The 27,139-nt window shown below is 31.2% G+C and overlaps 1 protein-coding gene across 2 annotated transcripts in view; it reads left to right on the top strand.

Moving 5' to 3' along the window:
- Positions 1 to 1,949: 1,949 nt before the first annotated feature.
- Positions 1,950 to 27,139, top strand: part of LOC143045040 (filamin-A-like) — a 42,135-nt gene continuing 16,945 nt past the window's right edge. Inside the window, exons 1-4 of one of the 2 annotated variants that reach the window (XM_076217328.1) lie at positions 1,950 to 2,174; positions 19,018 to 19,153; positions 25,890 to 26,018; positions 26,292 to 26,462. In XM_076217328.1, coding sequence (XP_076073443.1) covers positions 19,024 to 19,153; positions 25,890 to 26,018; positions 26,292 to 26,462 — 430 coding nt within the window. In that variant the 5' untranslated portion in view covers positions 1,950 to 2,174; positions 19,018 to 19,023. Of the gene's footprint in view, positions 2,175 to 4,941; positions 5,082 to 19,017; positions 19,154 to 25,889; positions 26,019 to 26,291; positions 26,463 to 27,139 lie in introns of those variants that run through there. The other variant, XM_076217327.1, reaches the window with a different exon arrangement.

Raw genomic sequence — 27,139 nt, 5'->3', positions numbered from 1 at the left:
TTAAAGTCAGCAGTCATTTTAAGGAAACTGGCACGTGCATTAAAATAAATGTATCGCATTGGAAATTTGTACTATAGACACATTTAAATGTACTGTCTCTATTATCATTCAAATGAACATGAAGACTGAGACAATGAAATTTCGATCTTGTAAACACGGATCAACAAACCAACAACAAACAGTATGGAACCGATTGCTTATTTCTTTTTTATAGATATTGAAATATTATTTCGTCGATATTTTTGCTGTTAACATTACAATCTATCTGCTATAGTTTCCACCAAAACGCATTACAGTGACCTGACTGCTAGTGTTGCTATCCGACTATTTCAAATCATTCAAAATTCTGACCAAATTGCAATTAAGAATTGAATGCTTCTTTTTGTAAATTTATTGGGGTGTAAAAGCGTTGACCGAATTACATTTTGAATAAAGACTTTTTGAAAGTAAAAATGATTATCTCCCATGGAAACTTCCTACAAACATATTGTAATTTCACACATATTTTACTGAAAATGAAATGTTTTAATTTACATAATGTATGATTCTTGTGAATTTAGAAGACTTTTCGAAAGAAAAACTATATGAAAACTTAGTTTGGACATGTTTATAGGAATTCAAAATTACATTGCACCTTCAGCATGAAAATGACTATAAAATATCTAAACAAACTGATAGACAAAATTTCACATCAACAGTAATGCGGAGTTAATGTGATATAGAACTGTAAGTATATTTTTATTGTATCACCTTGCACTATCACGACTTGACTGATTAGCTACAGCATTTAGATCAAACTCCTGACCAAAAGAACAGTTTGGTTTTATAAAACAAATTGCAATTTGGTCACAATTTTGAATAAGTTGCAATAGGTGGAGAGCAACACTAACAGTCAAGTCACTGTAATAGTGAAACAGTAAAAGTCTATAACTATAAGGAGTTGGCTTCCGATTTTGGTCATGTTTACATATTTGTAGATACTCTTTTATTTTGCTGATAACAGTTTCATTCGATCTAATAGTTTTCCCGAGAAAAAACCCATAACATGAAAAAAAGGCATGAGAGGGCAATTATTATTCTTTAGACTGACGATCTCGGTCATGATGACTGATTGATAGATTTTATCCTGATGACCTGTTTGCCACTAAAAATGTATGTCCTTCTATCAGAACTTTCAAGATGATATAGCCAAAAATGTGAAATATAGGTAAAACAACTAGCAATTAAGGGCAATAACTCCTATATAGAGTCGAATTAATCGATCAAGATTGTAAGCCTCTCGATAAAAGAGGGACGAAAGATACCAAAGGGACAGTCAAACTCATAAATCTAAAACAAACTGACAACGCCATGGCTAAAAATGAAAAAGACAAACAGAAAAACAATAGTACACATGACACAACATAGAAAACTAAAGAATAAACAACACGAACCCCACCAAAAACTAGGGGTGATCTCAGGTGCTCCGGAAGGGTAAGCAGATCCTGCTCCACATGTGGCACCCGTCGTGTTGCTTATGTGATTACAAATCCGGTAAATAGTCTAATTCGGTAGGTCACATTCATGATAACATGCATTAATTGGGTTGGACTATTTAACGAATGGTCAATAAATCAACTATAAATCGATAATATAGATTTTTTTTTATATTTGCGAATGATTTGACGACTGTACTATACGTTCTTTTGAATAACAGTTACCTTGTTTGATTATCGTGCAATAACACATTGACAATTTGAACAAACTCTTCGTATATATCATACATATATATCATAAATTGAAAAAAAAAACTACTTTTTATACTTGAAAACAATATTAAGTGTTTAGTAACAGAGAACAGGTATGCAATACAGATAAATATGTTACTACCTATGATAAAGTGATTGCAGAAGAAGTTCTATAATACATAGGATTGCCATGGTAACTAATTTTAAGTTTGGATGCTTCGAGTTGTTTCATTGCACACATAGGGGTTGCGTAGGATAGTAAATAACTTGTATTATTTGTGACATTCATTACGAATAAAACAAAGGAATTTTCTTCCTTCTGCTGTGATAGACACTACTTCTAGAGAACTACATGTTAAAGTCTTGCCAAGAAAATTAGTTCTTTCTCTCTGTAGCGTAGCTTGGAACAATTCTGATTTTTGCTGAGTTGCTGTTCCGCTAGATAAAGTAAGATTTTATTACTTTTTTTCTGTAATTTTTCGTTTTGCTAAAACAGTGTGGTCACTATAAGTATTTAGACTAAAATGGCATTACTTTTGTTTCACCCTATATTTTTTTTTAAGAGAATTTTTGAAATATATCAATTTCGTTAAGGATGTAACTCGAAATTTTAAGACTGAGCTCATTTTACTTAACACTTATTAGCAATTTGATTTAATAAATTATAAAACTAATTTTTGTACTAAACGTTTAAACGAAAACTGCTGTTTACCCTCTAAAATGCATATACTCGGTTCAGCCTTTGTCTTCAATCAAATTCTTATTTCTTCTTTGATAAATATCAGTTTTTCATTTATTAATAAACGATTTGATATTTTGGCTGAAATCTGTTTAACTTTTATATTTGTATGCAAACCATCGAAGGAAACGATTCTTTTTTGAAAATGTGCATTATGCCTGCGAATCTGTTTGAAGGGCATGCTTACGGTGAGAGCAACCCACACATTGCACATAAATCAATAATTTAGATACATATGAAGTTTTGTTTCCAAAAGAACAATATAGCTGGAATGTTCCATATCATTATAAAGTATGCATGTCGTGTACAAAAAAATGCCTTAAGAAATGAAATTATTGATTTATGTATGGTGTCTAATGTATACTCTTGGCTATATCGTGGTCTCCAGTTTTGATAAGTGGAAGAAGACGGAGTGCCCGGAGTGACCCATTCACCTAGTTAGAAAACTGGCAATACAAAGTCAATACAAATCCTAAATAGGTCAATGGGTCTCTCCAGGCACTTAAGCTTCTTCCACCAACCACAGATACTTGTACATAGGCACTTGTTTCTTTCCATGGGAAGATGGACTAAGTCTAGTATTTATATCATACGGATAGTCGAACTTCACTTGAATATATTAAACAAGTCAAGTGCCCGGCCTGTGCACAAATACCAGACTTATAATTTTGAACAGACTCATTATGTACCCTTGAAACATGAAAGTCAAAATGGCAAAAATAAAGTACCATGTTGAAGAGCATAAGGGACAAAATATTTCGAAAGGTTTTGCAAAGATACCAGGCTTAAGTCAATTACCTTCTCTCCCGCCTTAAACATCAATAAATCTGTATATAGACCGATAACGGTTTATTGTAAGCCTGGAATCCTGACTGACGCAAAGAGGAGGTTCGGCCAGGTTCCCAGGCTACTGTTAAATGAGCAAGCCTTTTATCAAAATATAAAACAATCATAAAATATATAAATTAGTCTATTTCTGCATGTATTCATATGATTAATTGTTTTCGTCCCTTTGAATTCCATCATTTACTATTCTATAGGTAAACCACGTACAACTCTGGGTTTTGGTATTGAGTATAAGTACGAGTTCGCTTTGAAAATCTTCAAGTCAATCTCATAATTTCTTTATATTAATGTACCTAATCTGAAGGTATGTTGCTTAACTGATTCTTTATTTAATTTTCATTTTAACAAAGTTTCCACCATTTTTATTTCGCACGTGTCTGAAAAAACATTAAAGTGTGATTGTTAATTAACTGTTTAATTACATTTTTCATTTTGTTTACTATTCCAACAATAACATCTGGATTTATTTATAAACATAAGTAAAGGTCGATGAGGTAAAGTTAATACTAAATTTCCTGATATATTTTATGGTAGCAGACTACCGTTGAGAGCGCGTGCCAAGCTTACGTCGTGTGCTCTACATACATACTTAGGTGATCGACTAATATATTAATTTAGTTTATTTTGATAAGTAATACAGTATCATGTCTGCTGATGCATTACAATGTTTTCGGACAACACAAAGTGCTTATTAATAATAATCAAAAGATACAACAATAACCATTGTAGACAGGGATATATACAAGGTTGTGTAAGCATACATTGCTGATATTTGTAAGCGAAAAAAAAAACCAGTATTATAATGAAATTGAGACAGGAAATGGGGAATGTGTCAAAGCGACAACAACCCGACCATAGAGCAGACAACATACAAGACTGTGCCAGTGTGCATTTTTGATTTTCAATAAATTTAATCAGAGATTCACGCGTGTAACTAAAGGCATGCGGAAGGCGTTTTTTGAATAAAAAGTGTATTGGTTGCTAATGAAGCCAATTTAAACATAATCTGCTCTTCCGAAAAATTAGATAAATAAAAAACAGAACATGATAAAATACATGTAAAAATTACTTAATAAAAAGGGATCAAGTCGTACAGCTTTCTGTTAAAAATATTAAAAACCAATAACGTTAGAATAACATTTTCTACACCCCCCCTTTTCACGTTTTACATACTATGCACATTATATTTCTGCATTTTTTTTTATAAGTTTTTATTTCTTCTAAGAAGTATATGCTTATAGCATTTCCGGCTTTACCTCGTTAGCATAAGTAATTTTTTTAATTTTTGACAGATAAATATGCATAAATTTAAGTTTTTTTTTTCAAAATGTTAGAACATGTTTCAATTACTCATACACTGCTCATGATGTTTACAAAATCACAAATAAAAACAAACAACAACGAGAAGAAAATAAATAAAACTAAAAGTAAAAAGTAAGCACTCAAAAATAGAATATTCCCTTAGATAATATAGTGAAATGCTACATATATATCTTTCCTATGTCATTATGTAATCTAATTTCATGGCTAATTAAAATGATTAGAAACAGCTACAAGTAGATTGAGATATATAGAAATAATTGTTTACTTTTCTGCTTTCTCTCTTCTTTGATTTATCCAATTAAATATCATGTCAACTTCTAAGAGGAAGATCCCCCATACATCACGAGGGGCCACCGAAGTAATGTATAAATGATTGTCAGTTCTGTGTGAACGTCACATTCCGAAGAAGCAGTCGGAGGGTAAACAAGTAGTGCACACGTTAATAGGTATGTCTTGTGTGGGTTAATTTGGTTTATTTTGATTCCATCAATATATGATAGGAGAAAATAAAGTAATAATAGAAAATACAAATAAAATTGTAAAAAATGTGTGGGCGACTTTGTTGTAATAGGAATTTGCAAGTTGTTTACTGCGTATGAAAGGAACATTGAACTTTTTTAATTTCGGGGCATACAAAAATTCAAGTAAGATTTATTTTTATTTTATTTCTAAGCACAAAAATTATGATGACCAAAAAATTACATCATTATTTGCGTCAATAAAATTCAACTATGCTACTGTTATTCAAACTTATTACACTTTAGCATACAATTTTATTTTTTTAAAGTAGTGTTCGTCTAAATGCGTGAACAATACATTGTCCAGTTTTATGTTAAGTATCTAGATGATAAGGAGACGTAATGTTGGAGGTTGTTGATATCTGTTTTACACTTTTACTTGCAATGGAGATATCTTTTTGTTCGGACTTTGCTTCTTGCAACTGAACGTCTATACCTTTGCGGATTTCACTATCTGAACTTCTGAAGTAATCTGAATGCATGATGTTTTAAAAGATTGAATGCATTATGCATTATTTTTAAAAGAAATACTTTAGAGCTATTTTGGAGTTTTACATGTAACTCACGCATCTTCTTTAAAACCAAAGTAGATTTCATTGACGAAAATCGCAGAATGCTTTTTTTTTTAATCCCAAATTCTTAACTTTTTCATAAGCAGTTAACATGTTTAGGTTCATGCAATATGGATAGGTCATACCAATATTATTCGTTCATTAACATAATAGTCAAATCTCATGGATTTGGCTGTCTTCATATACCATGTATACTGACTACAAATATATGCATCATTCGATTACTAAGGATGAACATGGGCTACTTTAAAATGATAAATTATGTTTCGTTTTCCTAAAGTAAATTCCCTTTCCTGTAAAATTTTACACCAAAGTCTGTACCCCGGTCATTTGCGTGCTGTAATCCTATTTTCTATTTCATCTTCACCATTTGCAAAAATCATCATTTAAACACAGCTTCGTCCCCCTGTCTACTTTTTTTACATTCTGATTTGACTGATATTTACCTACAATGTAAGTGTCCTATTCCAACACCGAATTTGAACCATTGTACATGTAGTATTATATTTAAACGTAATGTCCTTGACAAATTCTGTACAAGGAATTCTAAAGAGTAAAATTATCTTGATATCAACCGACTGTTCCATATTGCCTTGACTATATATTTTCAGTATTTTCTGCTGCATCCATATACGGGTTATTGTTTTTATGTGTTTTAGTGAAAAAAGGGTCCAACCCCAGCACACCCATTTATTGGCAAACAATGTCACATACGGTTAATTATGTGTTAAGTTTTTCGACCTCACACTTCTGATACAGTAATTTTTCCAACTCTACTGTTGATCTTGGCAAATGCTTTAAATTCCGTGTTACCTAAGAGAATTTTACGTCAAGATTTAAAGTGAAGATTCTGTTATGTGTGACCGTATATTTTAGATTTACGGATGTTATGCAATGTCTCCCACTGTTCCTTTATATTTTTGGTAGAGTCATCATCAATCATTCGTTCATTGATTCAGAGGTTAATACGACAGGAATTCCATATATACATACAATTTCTATAAATAAATAGCTTATTAGACTTTTTCTTCGTTATTTTAGCATTTGATTTCAATTAGCAGACGAGGAAATTAGCGTCACTTTGTATTACTGGTGAACCTTAACTATAGATCAAGCTTGATCTTATTAATCTTCCTAAGTGGTCAGTTAATTATTAGTGACCAGTGAAGTAGATAATATGTTTGAACTGGAATGTATCTATTTAATGGTATACACGTTTATCATATGCAGAAATACTTTACATTGCTGACAATTTTCTTGCGATTTAGATCCCTCGTACGGACCAAATGACCTGGGTCAGTTCAAAAATTGAGAGCAGAAGAATGAATATTGTTACAAATATTTTCTTTGTACAATGTTGTTTTACTAAATATGATGCTAAATTACTACAACAGTTTTAATGAAAACATAAGATAATAAGCAATTGCAATTGAAGTTTCCTAAATATTTGTCTTTGTCAAAAAAAAAAATTAACGCGAGCAAATTTAAAGTTGCCATTAAACTTGTGGCCCATTCCCCCCAATGTACATTATATGAAAATAAAACGATCTGGTGTAATAGCCAATGAGACAACCCTACACTAAATAGAAGTTGTTAACGATAGTCTTCAAACTATCTTGGACAATGATCAAATACCGATACCACATAAGGAACATGACCATATCATAACCGTTAACATTTTAACTTGCACCGACTGGGTTTTGCACAAATTGGAAAATAATCAGTCAATAAATTTGATTCGACTGTACGGGACTCCATTTTATACATTAAATTGGTTTGAAATACTCAATGCGAAACGAGTACCACAGCAAAAGAAATCAGGCTACATTTATTACAAAAGATAAGTGCATACATGTATAACTCTTGCAATGATATTATTTTTAAACATCAGAATGACAACATGATGAGTCATATTTTTTTCTATCTTCTGCAAGAACATACAAAAGTTCTTTTCATAACCGGATTTTGAAGACGGTTATGAAAATAACTTTCTTATATTCTTGCAGAAGATACCAAAATATACAAGAAATATCATTTTAAGGAACATAAAATCATTTTGAAGATAAAAAAAAAAATCAGAACAACAGATGACTCAGCCACTTTTGCTATTAGTTTCTTTTTAAAAGATTTTCATCTTCTAAGAGTAAGAACATCCAATGCATTATACAATTTGTTGTATAATCAGTATTTTGTATTAGTAATTGTATTTGGATGTGTGCCATAATATAACGAGCCACAACTCAAAATGAATATGAAGTGCCTTTGCTTCTTTGCGGTAGAAGCGAAAGGGAAATCTCCTGTTTTCTGAAGATTAATATCAACTCAAATATCAAAACAAGCAAATGTTTTTTATTCATTGAATATTCCAGTTCACCCGTTAACTATTTCAGTGTCTGTTTAAATCTAAACCAGTCTATCTTAGAATTTTGTAGATTTTAAAAATAAAGAACAAAAACTATTGACTGCATACAAGCTGTGCAATATGTGTGATTTTGTTTAATCCTGATCACAGCTCCGATAAATGTGCACCTGTCTGGAACTAAGATTAACGTGTTTCCTTGACAAAGTCGCAATTACGGTGACTTTTAGATAACTTGCGTTTTAGAATGAATTGTGACTGACGTTTGACTAACAACTGTACATAATATTAATACATATTTTACTGTAGTGCTAAACTTTTTTTTAACAAATCTTATATAACGCTTCACTTTTGTACCTGTCTGTGTCCTGTATTCAATTGACGTGCCTGTTCATTTGAGAAAAAAGTTTGCATACTTTTGTTATCTAACAATTTTTACTAAGTTGAACCTGACAAAAAATGTAACAAACTAAAGGTTAGGAACTATGAATAGTTTGCGGGCACATGTGCCTTTAATTATCCGGATACTCAATTAATTATACATCGGTAAAACCTGTAAAGCTTAGTGTATCTGCTGAGTAAGATATAGGTATGATAATATCACAAAAGACATTAACTGTCTGCATATACAATATATAACAAAGTCACAACGAGCTTCTTCTATAGTATATTACAACACTGTGTCAGATGAAATTATGTTCATTTTTGATCGAGCGCAAGTCTTTATTTGGTGATCTTGTTTGATAGGATCGATCGAGATTTCATGCGTGAAAAGCTGAAAATGATCTATGCGGGGTGACACTGGGTGCTCATTTCCTAAATCACGCTTTTTTTGTGTTATTTTGTGTTTTTTTTTGTGTTATTTTCCTCACTTTATACTTTTCTGTTCCTTCTTTTTCCTATATCCTATCCCCTCTTATTTAAACAGTACAAAATCGTAGATCGCAGGGAATCTGTCTGTCCCTCCTATTTTTAGTTCACCTTGCACACTGAGCCAATGGAGCTTTTCTCCTCATTTGGCGTCCGTCGTTCGTCGTCTGTTAAATTGCTCTTACTAGTAATGACAAATTTGACCTTTTTTTTCATTTTTGCATATTTTCTTGAAAACTGTGATAGAGAGAAGCATTAAATTGCAAAAATGATTAGCTGACAATTTCTACAAATAAGTCTGCCATGGTCGAAATCTTCAGTCGGTGCCTTTTAAAGTTATTGCCCTTTAATTACGACTATTACATTTTTGCCATATATCTACGGTGGTAATAGATAAATGGAAACTAAAATACACATAAATGATCAGCAAGTCATGAACTACAATGTTCCGACGACTCCTTATTGACGATTGCATCATTGATTTTGCATTTTGCCTTATATTATTTAAGGAATGAATGTAATATTTTTTAATCTTTTTGAAATAACATAAAAAATGTGGTGCACACTGAATAACCCGCGTAGCGGGTTATTTTAAAGAGTGCACCACATTTTTTTATGTTATTTCGAATAGACAGATAAAATATTACAGTAACTGTTATTTCTTATGATTTAATTCTAAATTCCATTTTAAACTAGAGCAAACCATGAAAAAAACGTTGATGACGTCACGGTCACATGACTAAATTATGTCTATGAGCTGATAAACAAAACAACGTCAGCCAATAAGAAGACGCGTTACATTCAAAATTAAATTATTAAAATAAAAGAGATTTAAAATCGTATAAAGGATCATCAAATCAAAATCTTCAAACAAGATTAATTTTTTCTGATTAGTTAGTAGACTGTCAATCTTTACAGGAGTGATTGCCCTTAAATGGGTATTATTTTGTGTTTTGAGCAAACACTTAAGAGGATAGAGAGACGGAAGCATTACGTGATTATCTTAATCTTTTCTTTCCTTATTGATATGTAACTTACTGTCCTAGACAGCACGTTTGCTTATTATAAAGAGCTATTAGGACCCTTGAAAACATTTGCCTATGCAACAAAAGCACAGTACAATTTGTAGCCTTGTTTAGAAATAGAATATATACTCCACTTCCTTTCTCGAAAGGTTCTATTCAAAGTTGTGAATTTTTTTCTTTAGACTTTATGTGTGTAGCTTCGTCACTTTTACTTATTTTTTGTTTTTGTTGTAAATAAAGGCAACAGTAGTATACCGATGTTCAAAACTCATAAATCGAAAGGAAAAAAAAAAAAAAAAAACAAATCCGGGTCACAAACCAAAACCCAGGGAAACGCATTAAATATAAGAGATGAATGACGACATAACGTTAAAATGTAACACACACAGAAAAGAACTAAGCATTAGACAAAATCCGATGAGAATAACAAATATAACATAAAAACTAAATACAAGAATATGAGATAGAAAAGTACCGTGTCACGTCTTATAATAATGTGAATTCACACTCAAATATAAGAGGAAACAAACGACACAAAAGAAACTACGCAAAAATGTAACACACACAGAAAAGAACTATAATATAACAATGACCATATTCCTGACTGGGTACAGGACATTTTTTAAAGAAAAAATGGTGGGTTGAACATGGTTTTGCGGCATGTTAAACCTCCCTCTTTCATGGCCATGTTAAATATAACATCAAAATGACAACACAACAGTACAGGACTACAATACAAATACATAGGAAAACACATTTGACAAAGAAACACACGAACAATAGCTAACATAAGGCACCAGTTTTAAAATTTAATACGCCAGAAGTGCGTTTTGTCCACACAAGACTTAAAACATCCATGTACAGGTCTGATAGTGGTTAAAACTATAAGGTTTTGCCATATATACATTTAGTATTTCCTACGGTTTAATATGTTTTGTCTATATATTTGTGTTTATGTTCAACGATGATACCTTTACTGTAAAGAAAATCAGATGAAAAAAAAACACCAAAAAATTCTAAAGTTTTTGTTTTTGTCCATGATTACCAAAAAATAATAACCATACTGTTATCTTAATGATATGTTTATTTGTAAATATTTCTTCAATATCCCGAGCTTTTGACTTATTTTTTTAAAAGGCCCTTGACATTATCTTAGGCGACAGCGAAAATTGTTCAAGCGCTTGTGAACACTTTTGTATTGGACGTAGGTCGTTCAACTTACCACTATGCTTTTTACAATTCAAAGCTTTTCATTATTTCGTAAGATAAATTGAGGTAATAAAGTTATACAATCCATCGGTGTGAAAACATTATTTCGTTTGATGATGACAGGTCATGACATATTGAGGAGCCTCTATATCATATCAAGTGAACTGATAGAGTATTATTTTCAGCAACAAATTTCTTTGATAATCTTTTTATCGAAAGTGATAAAATTAATATTTTATAAGCTTTCATGTTCTAAATAATAATTGAAGAGTGTTAACGTTTCGATTCTTTTAAACTCTTGGCGTGTAGTCTTTAAAGATAAACTATGAATTATCAGATATACACAATGAGTTGCATCTGTTCAAATTATGATGGAGGGTCTGCATGTCCATGTTCAAATTGAAAGTATGGTTTAATTTTAAAAACAGTTTTTTTTTCTTCAAGTTTCCATTTCCGTTATGATAAACTGCTTATGAAGATGCTTTAGATGTTCAAAATTTCACTTGGAATTTACTAAATTATGTTTGTTTTCCTTATTCTGTTATAGTAATAATTAGAATAGCAACCAAATATATAAAGAAGAAGATGTGTTAAGATTGCCAATCGACAACTCTCCACAAGTGACCAAATGACACAGACATTAACAACTATAGGTCACCGTACGGCCTTCAACAATAAGGAAAGCCCATACCGCATAGTCAGCTATAAAAGGCCACGAAATAACAACGTAACACAATTCAAACGAGAAAACTAACGGCTTAATTTATGTACAGAAAATGATTGAAAAACAAAAATGTAACACATAAACAACGGCAACCATTGAATTACAGGCTCCTGACTTGGGACAGGCACATACATACAGAATATAACTTGGTTTTCCTTTCAAATTAGTATTGTACCGGAATCGACATCGGAACCTTTGACGCAACAAGCAACACTCGCCACGCGAAGCCACTGTTTCGATCCCCTCCTTAAATCATGATATTCTGTTATTATGTTTGAATCTTAACTGAAACAATCCACTGTGGATCGTTTGAATTGTTTAAAATTTTCTCATTACGGTGCCTTTTACAGCTAACTATGCAGTATGGGTTTGCTCACTGTTGAAGGCTGTACGGTGACCAACAGTTGTTAATCCGTGTCATTTGGTTTATAGCGGAGGGTTGTCTCATAGGTAATCATACTCCCATCTTCCTATTTTTTTTTATACCGTTTACTCTTGCAATTACTCATTTTGTTGTTTTTGTGGTATTCATGGAAGATGACTCTCTCAAATTAGGGAGATCTGTGTAGCGTAGTGCCCTTGACATAAAGATTTATGTCGGTCCTTCATAAATTGAGTAAGTATACCGAATAGTGGCTTATTAGAAAATACCAAGCTAGTAAATCTTTCGTCATACAAAAAATAAGTTCATTTTTAAAGCCACACACAGGTGACATAATTCCTACACAAGTTAATTTGAAAAAAAGGTAAACATAGTGCTGCAAATATTTTTCATTATCTTCCAACAAACATAATTGAATTAGGAACAACACTTTCAAAACTTAAACTGTTTAAATAAAGCACACGTAACTACAATTTATAATTCTCCACTATATATATATGCATTAGGGATCCCAAGGTTGCAAAAAAGCCAAATCCCGTAGAAAGTTGATTTCGAATCACGAACTTAAAATAAAAGATATGGTTAATGAATGGAATTCTTAGTTCATAATATTTTTTTTTTAATATAAAAATTACCTTTAGACCCTCTATCATAATAGCTACTAGGCGATCAACAATGCTGCATAGCGAATCTAAATCCTACTTGTCTATTATAACAATATTTATTTTGTTTTAAAGATGTTAAGTCTTTTTATTAACATTAAAAGAGAAATGATGAAAGAGATTTTTTTTATGTCGGAAATAAAACTTTCGGGTGAATATAAAAGCATCAACAATTCTGTAAGCGATTATTTTGTCTAAATTTTGCTAGGATTAGCGCTTTGTCTAAATTAATTGATAATAATTGAAATATTTATTAACGATGTGGATAAGGAAATATTGAAAGAAATATATTAACGGAATTTTAAGTGCTTAAAGTTGATTTAAGTCATATGCATGGAAAATATGGATTATATAAGTTTTTTGCGATGCAACTCTCGTTACTGTCTGCGTGAATTTGTGAGTATTTTAACATAATTTGCACATTTCATCTTTTTTTAATAAAAAATCTTCATTAAAAGATAGAGCTGTGAATACAGATATACTTATCGGTCGTACATCTTCGTTTATTTCTTGTTCACAACACATTTTTCTTCTTCTTAAATTTTCAAAATCAAGGTATGATAAGGTCTAGTGAAACATACATTTTTTGTGTTTACTTTTAATCTTTAGGTTTATTTAAACAATCCTTAAAAAATAACAAAATAAAAGAATTGAAAACATCTAAAAACGTTCCATCCCTTTTCCGTATACCCATGCATATTTATACCCACATCGGCTATAATTCTCTAGGAAAGACAATATATCTGACATGATTAATAGCAGAATGTTCTAATGGATTTTATCGACAATGCTACGTTTCATTAGTTATGTAAGCCACAGTTCCTCAGCGTTTTGCCTTTATATTTAGAGAAAGAGGCCAATTTTCTAAAAAAAAACAAAAAAAAAAAAAAACGTCGACTCAAATCATATATGGCTAATGCCATACGATACAGTTTTAAGATGATTACCTCGGAAATTCAGATATGAAATAAAAATATTCTTTTATGTGCTACTTTTAGAGTTGGATGAACGAAAATATCAGATATTTATCCAAAATTTATATCTATTTCTTAGGTCTTATTTTAACGTTTTTGTTTTAAAAAATATTAACACAGACGGATTTTTGAAAACCAATATAAAAATCTTCTATATGTTAGTATGCTATTATTTTGTGTCGCAAATAATTATTAATTTTTATTAAATTTTCCTGATTTCAGTTAATAACTTGAAAAAAACCGCCTTTTTTTGCTGTCATATGTCACGTGATATCAGCGGGAAAACCAAGAAACGGATCCACATTTCTATCATGTTAGAATTAATTAATGGAAAAATAACATTAGATCAAATCACTTCATCAAATTTGTTTATCTTGTAAATGAGATAAACCATAATATTTATTATGAATATAGAATGTAATACTAACAGAAGACTGATAAGTTGAAAAAGCGTAAGATTTCTCTCAAACCAATAAATAAGACACGAAGAAGCAAGATTGCAGAGAGTAATACTTCATTAATCATTGAGTATTGAATACCTCTTCAATTGTAGATAAAAGAGATAAGTTTATCATTACGATTGCACATTAAAATGAGTTATTACTCTATCACCCGACATACGGTATCGATAAAAGTTCGAACATATGTAGTGCATTTTCAAAAGTGCACACGAACTAGAATAAGGAAGAGATCAAAGACGGGAGGTAACCCGTTGCTAATGATTTTGACGACTTGTGAAAGCATTGATGCTATATTTATGAGAAATTAATGCCAAAGACATGATACAACCCGGTGTAGGAATGGCGCTATGTCTTTATAATCAACGTTCGTTGCTTTTATGGATATTACATAAAGGTGTTACTTCGCATTTTTGCTTTTTGGGTTAGAGATTAATAAATAATAAAGATATACAAAAAATGTATATAATGGATCACTTATATAATGCTATTACACCCTTTTCTAAATTTCAAAAGATAATTAATATGTGGGTTTACACTCTTTAATTTTAATTTTAATCTTAAATTTATTGTTAAGTAACTGAGTGATTTATGTAAGGTCTCATATTCTGTATGCCAGTTTTTATGTTATGTATTTCATAAAGGATGGAACTACATAATATACAGCAGCTTGTGAGGGTGTTGTTTCCCTTTTTGCGATCTTATTTCTTCTTCTATAATGTCTGGCGATAAAAGTATGCTACTTAATTATGTGTTTGACCAACTCCTACTTATAACAAGTCATTACTCAATGAAACGAGTAGATCATGAGCTTACGAAAGTTTTATTTCCGAAAATCAAAAAAAATAGATAATCATAGACGATATCACAGATCGCTATCGTCTTATCTCAGGTTTTAATGACTTTCGGGTATCTTCATGTGAAACCTTCAAATATATAACGTAAACAATTTAAGGGCCCCGGTGGCTGAGCCATATAAGTAATGCTTCTACAACACTGTATGAGTGGCCTATTAACACTGATATATTGTGAGTTTGAACACAGAACGTAACAGGTGCCTATTTCAGACTTAATTAACTATTAACTTCGATTGGCAGTTTTCCTGATGAAGGGATGTGGTCCTCTCTAAGCACAAGATTTCCTCCACCATAATATGTCGCCATGTCGTCACGATATAGTTAATAGGACTGACAATGGCGCTTAACAGTAACAATCAATATTTAATCAAAACAATTTACAAAATCTTTAACAACTTTTTTATCCAGTTGGACAACACCACTTTTCTTCATTTTCCTTAATATCCTGGAAAGTACACTTAATTGAAGGAATATGTTTTGAACTCTGACATGTAACTGTAAATGTAACTGTAACTCTACTGAAATGATCTCCAGTCTGATATAAGTAAAAAGATGATGTCAGATAGCTTGATATAATAGTGATAGGATATGATACAATAGTGATAGGATATGATATAATAGTGATAGGACTTGATATAATAGTGATAGGATGTGATATAATAGTGATAGGATAATTCAAATATCATGTACGCCTAGACTTAAATTGTACTATATGTAGTAAATTTGCCTTTCAATTTAACTAAATTGAGACATGTAGGTTTGTAATAGGAATAGATCATGTTATTTCAGACAAGACCCTTGTTTGAAGTAAGACACGACACTTGTTTAAAGTAAAACACGACACTTGTTTGAAGTAAAACATGACACTTGTTTAAAGTAAAACATGACACTTGTTTAAAGTAAAACTTGACACTTGTTTAACGTAGGACAAGACACTTGTTTAAAGTAAAAGTAGTGTTGCTCCTATTAATTGAGGATGAACCGAACAAACATTTGCAGAACTGCAAAAACGATGTAGACATGTGGTATGCCAAGGACAACAGTACAATAACGATGTATAATCACTTAGTTATGTAAGCATTCTCTTTGGAATCCATTCAAACGTACTGTCAGCAAATTTGGTTGTATCTACGAGGGGTTGATTATATCAGTGAGTGATGACTTCTTGAACTGACAAGAATGAAAACAAACCAAGAAAACCACAAGACGAAAAGGTTGCTTATATATGCCATACGCTTGTTATGACACTGTAATTAAAAGATAGATAATGATTTTAATTGAAAACTTGTTCTTCACATAGTTTTTTTACCTGGACCATGAGCAAATCTGTCATTTATAGTAGAGAAAAATGTACGAAAGAAATGCCAAATTCGAAAATACTGAAAATATTGTAAATTTACCAATTATAATTCCTTAGATAACCATGGGTGTTGAGTAAGATACATGAAATGATCCGATTTCTCAGCGGCGTTCTTTTTCTATAAATAAGATTGTTACGTAATTTTATTTGATATGTATGCTTTCCTCCCTTAACATTGATCCATTGAAGAACATAATTATATTCATGTATAATTAAAGTGTCCAAATAACACAGTTGATATGATATACTAGTATATATTTGAGGTCTTGATCTACTTTTTACGCTGTCATTAAATCCGTTCCAAAGTTATGATGTAATACACATATCAATTGTGCTAAAGATGTTTTCTCTTGCTTCTAACCTTAAAATTATCAAAACATATAACAAAACGATATGCAACAGTTGTTACATTCATGTGTTACAAGAACGTACGAATCTACTTTGAATACTACTACAACTGTACCATGGGAATCTAACCTACAATATAAGATCAATTGTACAGTTAGGGATTTTTTTTTAATCAACCGTGTTTGGTTTTAACCGTTTGTCAATGTACCAAAGTACTCATCCCGCCTCAAAAGTTATTTGATGACGATACCTACAATTAAAAACCTTGTTAATTTAGACCCACTATCGTATGTTCTGAGGTTTGGCTCTCGATGAAACACGAAAGCTTGAATCTGCTGCCAAATTACTTTTTTTCAAAATGAAGAATGATTTGCAGGTGATAAGATAAAAATGGCGTAAGGTTAATGAAAAAAATATAAATACACGTCAGTTATCTGATATGAACATTGATAAACATGAAGAATTCATTACTTGTAATTTTAAACGTATTTGAATAACGACATTTCAATATCGTATAAAATGAATTTATCAATTCGCAATTTCAAAACAAATTACCTACAATTTTAATAATATGATAAACAGAAACTCGATATTTTGAATAAAAACAAGAAACTGATATTTTGAATAACAACAAGAAACTCGATATCTTGAATAAAAGCAATTATATTCGGGTAATTTATGTATCTGTGTGAAATAAGTTTGTTTAAAAAAATGTTTCTGATAAAATAAATAAAACATAAGTCTAGTGAACAAATGGCACAGGTGAGGGATGTTTCCCTTAAGCTGCTAACAATACATGACATACATAGTCAAAACATAGCGTTCACGTCGTATGATGCCAGATATCTTACAACGCATTGTTTTGATATATATTTATATATTGAAGCTTTATGGTTAACATGAGGTCATATGAGGTCATATGTCTAGAAGTTCTATACAAATATAACATTTTAGACCATATAGTAAAGAGTAAAAAAGAAAGTCTTCAAACTAATATGAATTAATCAAATTTTTCATTTTATTCTGTTTATGTGTGATGCTAATTCATGATATTTGTCAAATTTAATTGCAGTTAAGATTTCATATACCCGTGACTGTCTATCCCTTTAATTCGAAAAGATCTTTTAAGTTTCTTGTCAGCGTAGCAACTAATATGTGCCTGTCCCAAAGTCTTGAGCCTGGTATCTAGTGGTTATCAATAATTGCTGTTTCTTATATTTGTTTTTCGTTCATTGTTATGTATAGTTTGTTCTTGTGTTGTTCCTTTACACCGCTGTTGAAAGTTAGGAGAGATGGTTATCACCTGCAAACATGTTTAATACCGCCAAATTATATATGTGCCTGTCCAAAGTTAGGAGCCTGCAGTTTTGTGGTTGTCGTTGGTTCATGTCTGTCATTTTGCTTTCCGTCAATTGTTTAGCTGTAAACCGTAATTTTTCAGCCGAGTTGTTTCATATTTTTCACGACTATACGGTATGGGTAGAAGACCGTACGGTTGCCTTTAATTGCTATCGTTCACTTCATTTGAACTTCGTAGGATAGTTGTCTCATTAATTATCATAACAAATCTCTTAATTTTTATAGTGTATCATATTTTACTTTTCCTTTCGTACAAGAACTTTTTACTTTTAAAGTGGCCAACATTCATTTGCAATTCGTTGTCAATAGAATGAAATTTTATGTGACTGTCCTTCAAGTGACAGGTTTAGCTAGCTATAAAACCAGGTTTAATCCACCATTTTCTACATAAGAAAAAGTCTAATAATAGTTAGGAATATGACAGTTGTTATCCATTCGTTTGACGATTTGAGCTTTTGATTTTGCCATTTACTAAGGGACTTACTTTCGCTTACAATTTTCTTCGGAGTTCAGTATTTTTGTGATTTTACTTTTTCCATACATTTCAAATATAAACAACTGTCTTATTATTGCCTTTATTTATTAAGGTCATGGTGTACGAGGATAAGGTCATTGACTACTGAACGTTTTCTTACTTTTCTGTTTCCTTATTTATTTTAAAATCATTAAACACCAATGTATAATATTTACATTTTTCTTTTCTAGTACAAAATGCCGACAGCTCAAGGCCTTGCTCCAGAAATCAAGGATTGTGACGATGGGTCCATTATCGTACAGTACAAGCCATCCAAAAGTGGGACCCATGAAGTACAGATGTCATACGAGGGGTCTGCAACCGAGGGTAAGTAGTACTCACCAATAAAGGCATTCTCTCAGACTTGGTGGCCCTTGACTGTTTTCTGGAATCTGGTAGATAAAGGCAACAGTTGTATACCGCTGTTGTAAAGTCATAAATCGATTTTGAGAAAACAAATCCGGGTCACAAACTAAAACTGAAGATAACACATCAAATATAAGAGGAAAACAACAAAATAACAGAAATACTAAAGTGCAACAACAAAAAAAAAAAAAAAAAAAAACAAAACAAAACAAACGACATTGCAACACACACAGAAACGAACTATAAGATAACATTTTTTTCTGACTTTATAGAAATGTTGTCTCTTGTACACATTCCCCGTTTCCATTCTCTATATTATTGTAAACAAAAAAGTATAATACAAATACTGAATTTTAAGGTAATTAAAAAAGGGAGTGCATTATCAAAGCTGAAAAAATCAAACGTTATCAATCAACGGAACGGGTGAAAATCAACCATGATTATATGTCAGGAGGGTAAATACCTCTTCCGAATCAGACTAGATATATTATGTAATATATTAAATCTAATTAAAAAAAACAAAAAAAAAAACGATAAGAATTATATCATAGCATTTAATAAAAAACACGTTTCAGAAGAAAAATAAATGCATAAATTTCAAACTGTTTTATCGCAACAAAAGTGTATTCCAATTTTAAGAAGTATTTTCAGTAAATAGATATTTTATGGATATCATATTGAATATACAAAACTCAACCGTTTTGAAAAACTGGAGTATTTATGCTCGCGTGCATTATTGGTTTAGGACCAATGATCAAATGATTGGTTTCGGACCAATCATCAAATGTTTTATCTTTACTGCGGATTTTGATTTATGAAATGACTCTTTGCTAACTTCGAAGTTAGAATGATTAAACATCATTGCTAATCTCAGCAGCCATTAATAGTTCCATGTATATCAAATTTGGGATGAATTTAATGTAATGAAAAAAACAAAACTAACAAGATTAAGTAAAAATAAAAACATTCGAAATTCACAATTAAAATGGCAGAATACACATACAGTCTTTTCTCATTTCCATCATCACTCTGATGCATTCCAAATATTTGCAGAAAGTGCAGTTTGAAGTAACTTCAATTTTATGCACCAGAATTAAACTAATTACTGACAGCTTGTCTGTTTTAATTAGGGTTGAAATGTTATCTTAAAGAGTACAAATAACTGCTTACCTAATTCATACTTAACTGATTTGATGTTCGAAAGGTCACTTTGTAAATATTATCAGCGCAATATTAAATAATGGGTTTATACCTATACATCATACAATAAGGATGAATGAATTTAAAAAGACTACACGTCGATTAAATATCAACCAAATATTGTAGAGGTCCACATAGTTTGCTATATTAGACCTGTGTCTATAAAATTCTTATGTTCAGCTCTAAATTGCTCTGAGTATAAAAAATGGATGAAAAGTTCCTGTTTTTCCCTTGAGCTGGGCCAAAGGGAGATTTAGGCATATATAAACTCATCATAGATACCAGGACTAAATTTTATATATACGCCAGACGCGCGTTTCGTCTACAAAAGACTCATCAGTGACGCTCGAATCCAAAAAAGTTAAAAAGGCCAAATAAAGTACGAAGTTGAAGAGCATTGAGGACCAAAATTCCTAAAAGTTTTGCCACATACAGCTAAGGTAATATGAGCATGGTAAAATTTGGTAATTATCACTAGAAATGTAATTCTTTACATACTTTAATGGAAAGATTGAAATGTTTAGATAGAAAATTATAGTGCGAGTGGGGCATCCGAGTACTTTACACAAATTCTTGTTAAATGCTCCTTTACCTAGAACATCAATATTAAGCAATACGCTTCCCTATCTTCAAACTGCTGAAAGGTTAACGAGTTGGTACATTTTTAAGCAACATATAATTTAACACACGTTCAAATTCATGCTGGTACAAATATCTCAATCTGACATTTTGTAATATTTGACTGACAGCGGAATTCATATTTTTCTACAAACTATCGAATTCAACTATGTAAATGACGTTCTTCCGTCACTGGTTCACGCACACACTACTTTCAAATTTCAAAGTCTTTATTCATACAATTGAGCAGTACTTGAGAACAAAGCTATGCTCAACTTTAGAAAGATAAGAGGGAACACAGGCATCATTCATCAATATGAAGCATCCTTTGAATCACTGAAAAAAACTCGGATGAGTCAATTTGCAGACATTTTTATATGAAAGTTACGCCTAATTAAACCTTGTTAACCATCTCAGACAATATGGTGCATATTTCTTCTTTGAAAATTCTTCTTTGGAACAACAAATATGCATAGTTAGGAGAACAACACGCCAACCTGTCATATAGGATTACAGAGGCAATGTATTTTCGTATAATTATTCATCTAACTACACTTCCCGTTGATATAAATTAAACGAGTACAAGAGTAATAAGTATCTTAGCACGTATCTCAAAACCTATTACTGTGGATTTATTTATTTACGTGGGCATCAATTTTCGTGGATTGCTTAAAATTTGTATTTTCGTGGATATTTGATTTCGTGTTTTGGACAATATCTGTATACAAAGCCTATTAAGAATAAGTATTTCGTTAAACATTTGAATTCGTGGTTCACCTGTACTCATGGAACCCACGAAAATTGGTATCCAACGAATAATAATGTATCCACAGTAAATATAAAAGGAGATATACTGGTCGAGGACCAGTTATAGTCTTTTACCAGCTGTCGTCAAATGGCCTTTTATCATAAATAAATAATGATATTCTCTGTTGACATAAAATAGCATTAATATGGTCATATTGATAATTTAACTGTTTACAAATTTTTGAGTTGTTTGAAATATAAATAAACTCATCATAGATACCAGGACTAAATTTTGTATATACGCCAGACGGTTTTCTACCAACGGAGGAATATATTAGATAAGCCGTATATGTTAAAACCGTTGGAATTTGAGTCCCTAAAATGCTCTTCGACTTCGTCATTTATTTGGGTTTAAACAATTTTTTATTTGAGCGTTACTGATGAGTCTTTAATAGACGAAACACAAGTACGATGTACAAACTTACCAGCCTGGTATCTTTGGTGAAATTTTTCAAATGTTTTTTTTAACGCTTTTTAGTAGGGTAATTTAAAGTATAGTTCATACAGCGTACACGTCTTTCCAGGTAATGCCTCCTTAATAATAATTACATAATGATTAGTGCAAGTACGCAGAAAACAATTAAAATGAGAGTAGAACGTTGCCAGGGAAAACAAACCTTGTTGTTACATAATACTTCTGGTAGGGTAATTGTTTTCCGTTAATTTCCCTCTTAAGCATAAAAACAAAAACTAGCACAATAGAAGATCATATTATACAATTGTTTCGGGTAATTGTTAATGGGCCTATTAATGTGTTTCATGCGTTAACGCTTATATTAAATGTCACATTGTACTCTTACCTAACTGTAACTGTTGGTTAGTTGAACAATTTTCATAATTTTATGTCGATATTCAAGATGACATGACAACATAGACATTTCATGACACAAGCCAAATTGAAAGGAGGTTACAAGAGATTTAGCAATAATCTTGGCAGATTCTGAGGAAAAGAGAACAACATGGAACGATTATTAATTTTGAAAAGTTGTTGATATCACAGATACAAGAATCTAAAAATAAGAGAAAAAAGTTTCAAAATTTTTCTATGTATCAATTTTCTTGTTTCGGGGATTATCAACTGAATTAGATGGTCTTGCAGCATGTCAATTTATGAAAATAAAAGAAAGATAAAGGAATGCGATATAATTTTTCAACGGTCACTCTTATTTTGTCTCTTTTACTTGTAATCTGTCAAGCGTATTGTTATCCCGTATGTAAAATCTATACAATTCGCAGATCACCTGAAATTTAATTTATATTTTAATTTTTTTTTTTATGTAAAATTAACATTTGAATCAATCGCTAGTAAATGTACATTGCGACATTTCGTATAAACTTTACCACATGCCAATATATGTTAAACTTCAGTGAAGTATGGTAAACCACATCTATTGGTACATCATCACATACCCAAAGCATTTATCTGATATGATCCGTAGTAATGCAAACAAATGCACATTTCAGAAAGTGATGGACATTTTCCAAATAAAGAAAGTTTTGACGATGTTCTATCTCTAGGAATGTCTAGAATTACTATATTTTTAGTATGTAAAACTATAGTTGCCTTCATATTCATATCAAACAGGTGATCATAAATCAGTAATGTTTTCATTAGCTGAAACTGTTTTACACTAGCATATTTTTAGTTTGAATTGTTTTTTTTTCAAATAACGTTTTAATTATACGCTGTTTCCTTGGTTATACAGCCAAAAGACAAAATAATTATGTTTCCTGTGTGAAGCTACTGTGAAAAAGAAAGGCAAGGCTATTTGTGCATGAACTTGCATAATCAGAATATGATCAACAGATGTAAAACATGTTTGAAAAAGATCAATCGGTTCTTAGAATGACGTCATAATTAATTAATCAAAAATTATGTAATGTGTTTTTACAAATATCTGTTGGTATAATTCAACACATTTTCTTTAATAAACAAAGGATAGGTACACATGTATGCGATGTTTAAGCAATATAAATCTGTAAATCAGAAAAAAAATCATATATGCACATTTCTCAAATAAGACTTGTATTGTTATCAAATTTCAAACAACGTATATGCCTGTAACAGGTCAGGAATTTGACAGTTGGTATCCATATTATTGATGTGTTTGTGATTTGGTATTTGTTATTTGTTAAGGGACTTTTTGTAATGAGTTTTCTAGAAGTTCGGTATTTTTATTTTTTTTTACTTTTTATATGAATTGTCCAATAACATATAAGACGAGAATGAACAAAAACGTTTATTTTGACCCGACAATTGCTGACAATTGAGGACCATTGTAAAATTAAAAATTCCCCAAATAACATTTTTTCTCAATTATGTTATTTATCTGTTCCGTCTTAATCTGCTTAATGTTATAAGACCCAAAATTCATCTTCTTATACTTCCAAAGGGTCAACAAGAGTTTAACAAACACTTACTTTAAGTAGGACTCGCTTTTAACTCTTACAAAATCTTAAAAAGATGCATTAAATTCCCATTCATAAAGTTGGCCAAAGCAAGAAATTGTCTTACATAAAACTTATGTTCTTAAACAATAGTTTAGCATCTCGACATTAAGTGTTCGCTAATTAGTGACCCTTACGAACGGAAACAGTAACAATCTTTCCCTTTTTAATTGTAATGCATGAAAATATCGGCGAACACCCATTTCCAAAAGAAAATAACATAAAATGAGTCCAATGCGCCAGAAATGTCTTTCTAAATTTATCTTCGTCGGAGACACTCAAACTCGGAAAGCGAACACCAAATAAAATAAAATACATAAGAATTGCATTTACGAAAAGTGGTAAAAAGGAACACAACAAAGAGAAGTTTTAAAATTGTTTCATAAAGGAGTTGTAATCCTAATTATGCTTCACTATGATTTCATAAGCGAAAAACATTAATTCTATGTGTTTTATGCGTAATCGAAACCTTCTCAGATAATAAATGTTATATCTTATTTATTAACTTATGCTTCCCTTACAATAAGCAAAACCAGTCTACCGGTAATAATACTTGTAAAGTATATACAAACTCCCCATGTTAATTTCTTTGCTTAATTTATTTATGATCTACATCTATCAACGAATTATCTCAAATCGGTGTTAAGGGCAATTTGAACTTGCAGCGCAGGGTGAGCATTTGTTATTCATTGTTAAAATAAGAAACATAATTTAATGAAATGTAGAGTAACAGTTAACATGCTGTTCATTTTTTGCTAGAATTAACTATAGCGTATTAACATTATATCAGGACGTTTTCACCATTTGTTAATTTTGTTTCCACTTATATCAAACTACAATGATGTCTTCAATAAGAATTCTCATCTATATTTAGCTAGGAAGCCACAATAAGTATCTTATTTTCAAGGGCATATGATACTAAAAATGTTTTCATCATTTCATCATTGCTTTTTGTTTTTGTGGAAAATAATGCACATGCAAAGCTAACAGTTTCCAGAGCAATACATTATAAAGTCTTGCTTTGATGTGAAATTGTTGTTTAGATAGTAAGCTGTAAAATGCATCCACAATTTCTGTTATATCTCAATACCTGCCCCTGTCTGAATTCAACTAGGATGTTGGGAACAAACTGTTGTGTAATAGTGTCGTCAATTGGAAAAGTTTTTTTAGCACCTTGATGTCAGACGTTGCTGCATGTTTCGATGCTCAACTATTGTCCCAGATTTCCAGAAGTTTGAAACCACTAGTTTGAGAGGGAGTCCTTAAAGTTGAATTGTTTTCTTTTGTTATGGTTTTTAACGCATTTATTCTATTCGTCTTTTGACCTTTCTTGTCTCTTTTATATATTGAAAAGAAGATGTGGTATGATTGCTAATGAGACAACTCTATACAAGAGACAAAATGAAACAGAAATTAACAACTATATGTCATCGGTGGTGGTTAAAACTCGTCAAAGTTACGAAGCTTGTTATTTATTACGCTTGACACCTCTGTGCATCATTTATATTTGATATTTGACAGAGAAGAATTTACATCTAACTTTTAAAACAATTTTTCGTGTAAAAAATAGATGACAAAATGTTTAAAATTCAAATATTGATATGATCCTCTCTTTGTTATTCAGGAAGTCCATTTTCATGCGTTGTCGACGAAATCGGCGGCGCTTACGTCACCGCCTTTGGTGCTGGTCTCGTTGGTGGCATGAGTGGACAAACGCAAAGTTTTACAATCACAGCCAAAAAAGGAACACTTGGTACGTATTTATTCAAAAGATTCGACCATACTGATAAATGACAGATATATACGTTCTTTTTTACAAACCTGACGGACATGCATATGATTTAAAAGATCTAAATATTTGTACAATCTAATAAGCTTTAACCTAAAAATGGTTAAGAGTTTACTCGTTTATTATTTTATATCAATACGCTTTGGTTGAAATTAAATTTATTCTTACAGTGAAAATAAGCTATGCTGGTATTACTTAAAATGATACCTCTATGATAACGTTTTATATATGTTTTAGGCGACATTAATATCAACATTGATGGACCAACAAAAACTGATTATAAAAGACAGGACAGTGGAGATCGGTGTGACGTCAAATTTATGCCAATGACCCCAGGAGCATACAATATTGATATCAAATATAAAGGAAAAGTAATTAAGGGATCACCCTTTGTATCCAAAGTCTCAGGTAAGTAAAGGCGGCTATGATCTGTCTATTTGTATTTATTTTTCTAATGCACATCTCACTTTGGATTTTTCAATGTACACTAATTACCATCTTCTTAGCCAATATTTAGTAAAAACGTATTATATAATTCTTCTTCTAAATTGATTTGCGTTCTCTCGTGTGATGTGATTCTAAATTTAACTATAACGTAAATATGTCCATTATTGTCATAAAAAGGCGACCATGTCTAATTAATAACGTCAGACCCGAGATAATCATCGCATTTTTTGGTTCGTTGAAAAATAAATTTTAATCGACGTTATTTGAATTCTGTTGCATTGTTATCATTCGCAGTTACTTACACCTTATCTTCTAATTAATAATCTATCTAATTTAGTATACATATCGTTGAAATCTTTTTTTCTATATGAAAAACGTTTTCGGTTGAATGAAAATGGAGTATCTAACTTGATGTCACAATAGAAATGTTTATGCCACATTCGTTGAAGTATTACCATTTTACAATGCCGGAACTTTACATATGTTCAAACATATGAGAAATATCTATTTACATACCGACTGGAATCTCGTGATATTTATAAATAGTATTATCAAAATAAAAAAGTGCTATAGAATGTCAAGAAATAAACAGTATGCCATATAACATCTTGGAAAAAATGTCAGCTAAAATCGAATGA

The sequence above is a fragment of the Mytilus galloprovincialis genome, chromosome 9 (genome assembly GCF_965363235.1).
Source record: "Mytilus galloprovincialis chromosome 9, xbMytGall1.hap1.1, whole genome shotgun sequence".
Taxonomy (NCBI): Eukaryota; Metazoa; Mollusca; class Bivalvia; order Mytilida; family Mytilidae; genus Mytilus; species Mytilus galloprovincialis.
This window is presented reverse-complemented; position numbering and strand designations above follow the sequence as displayed.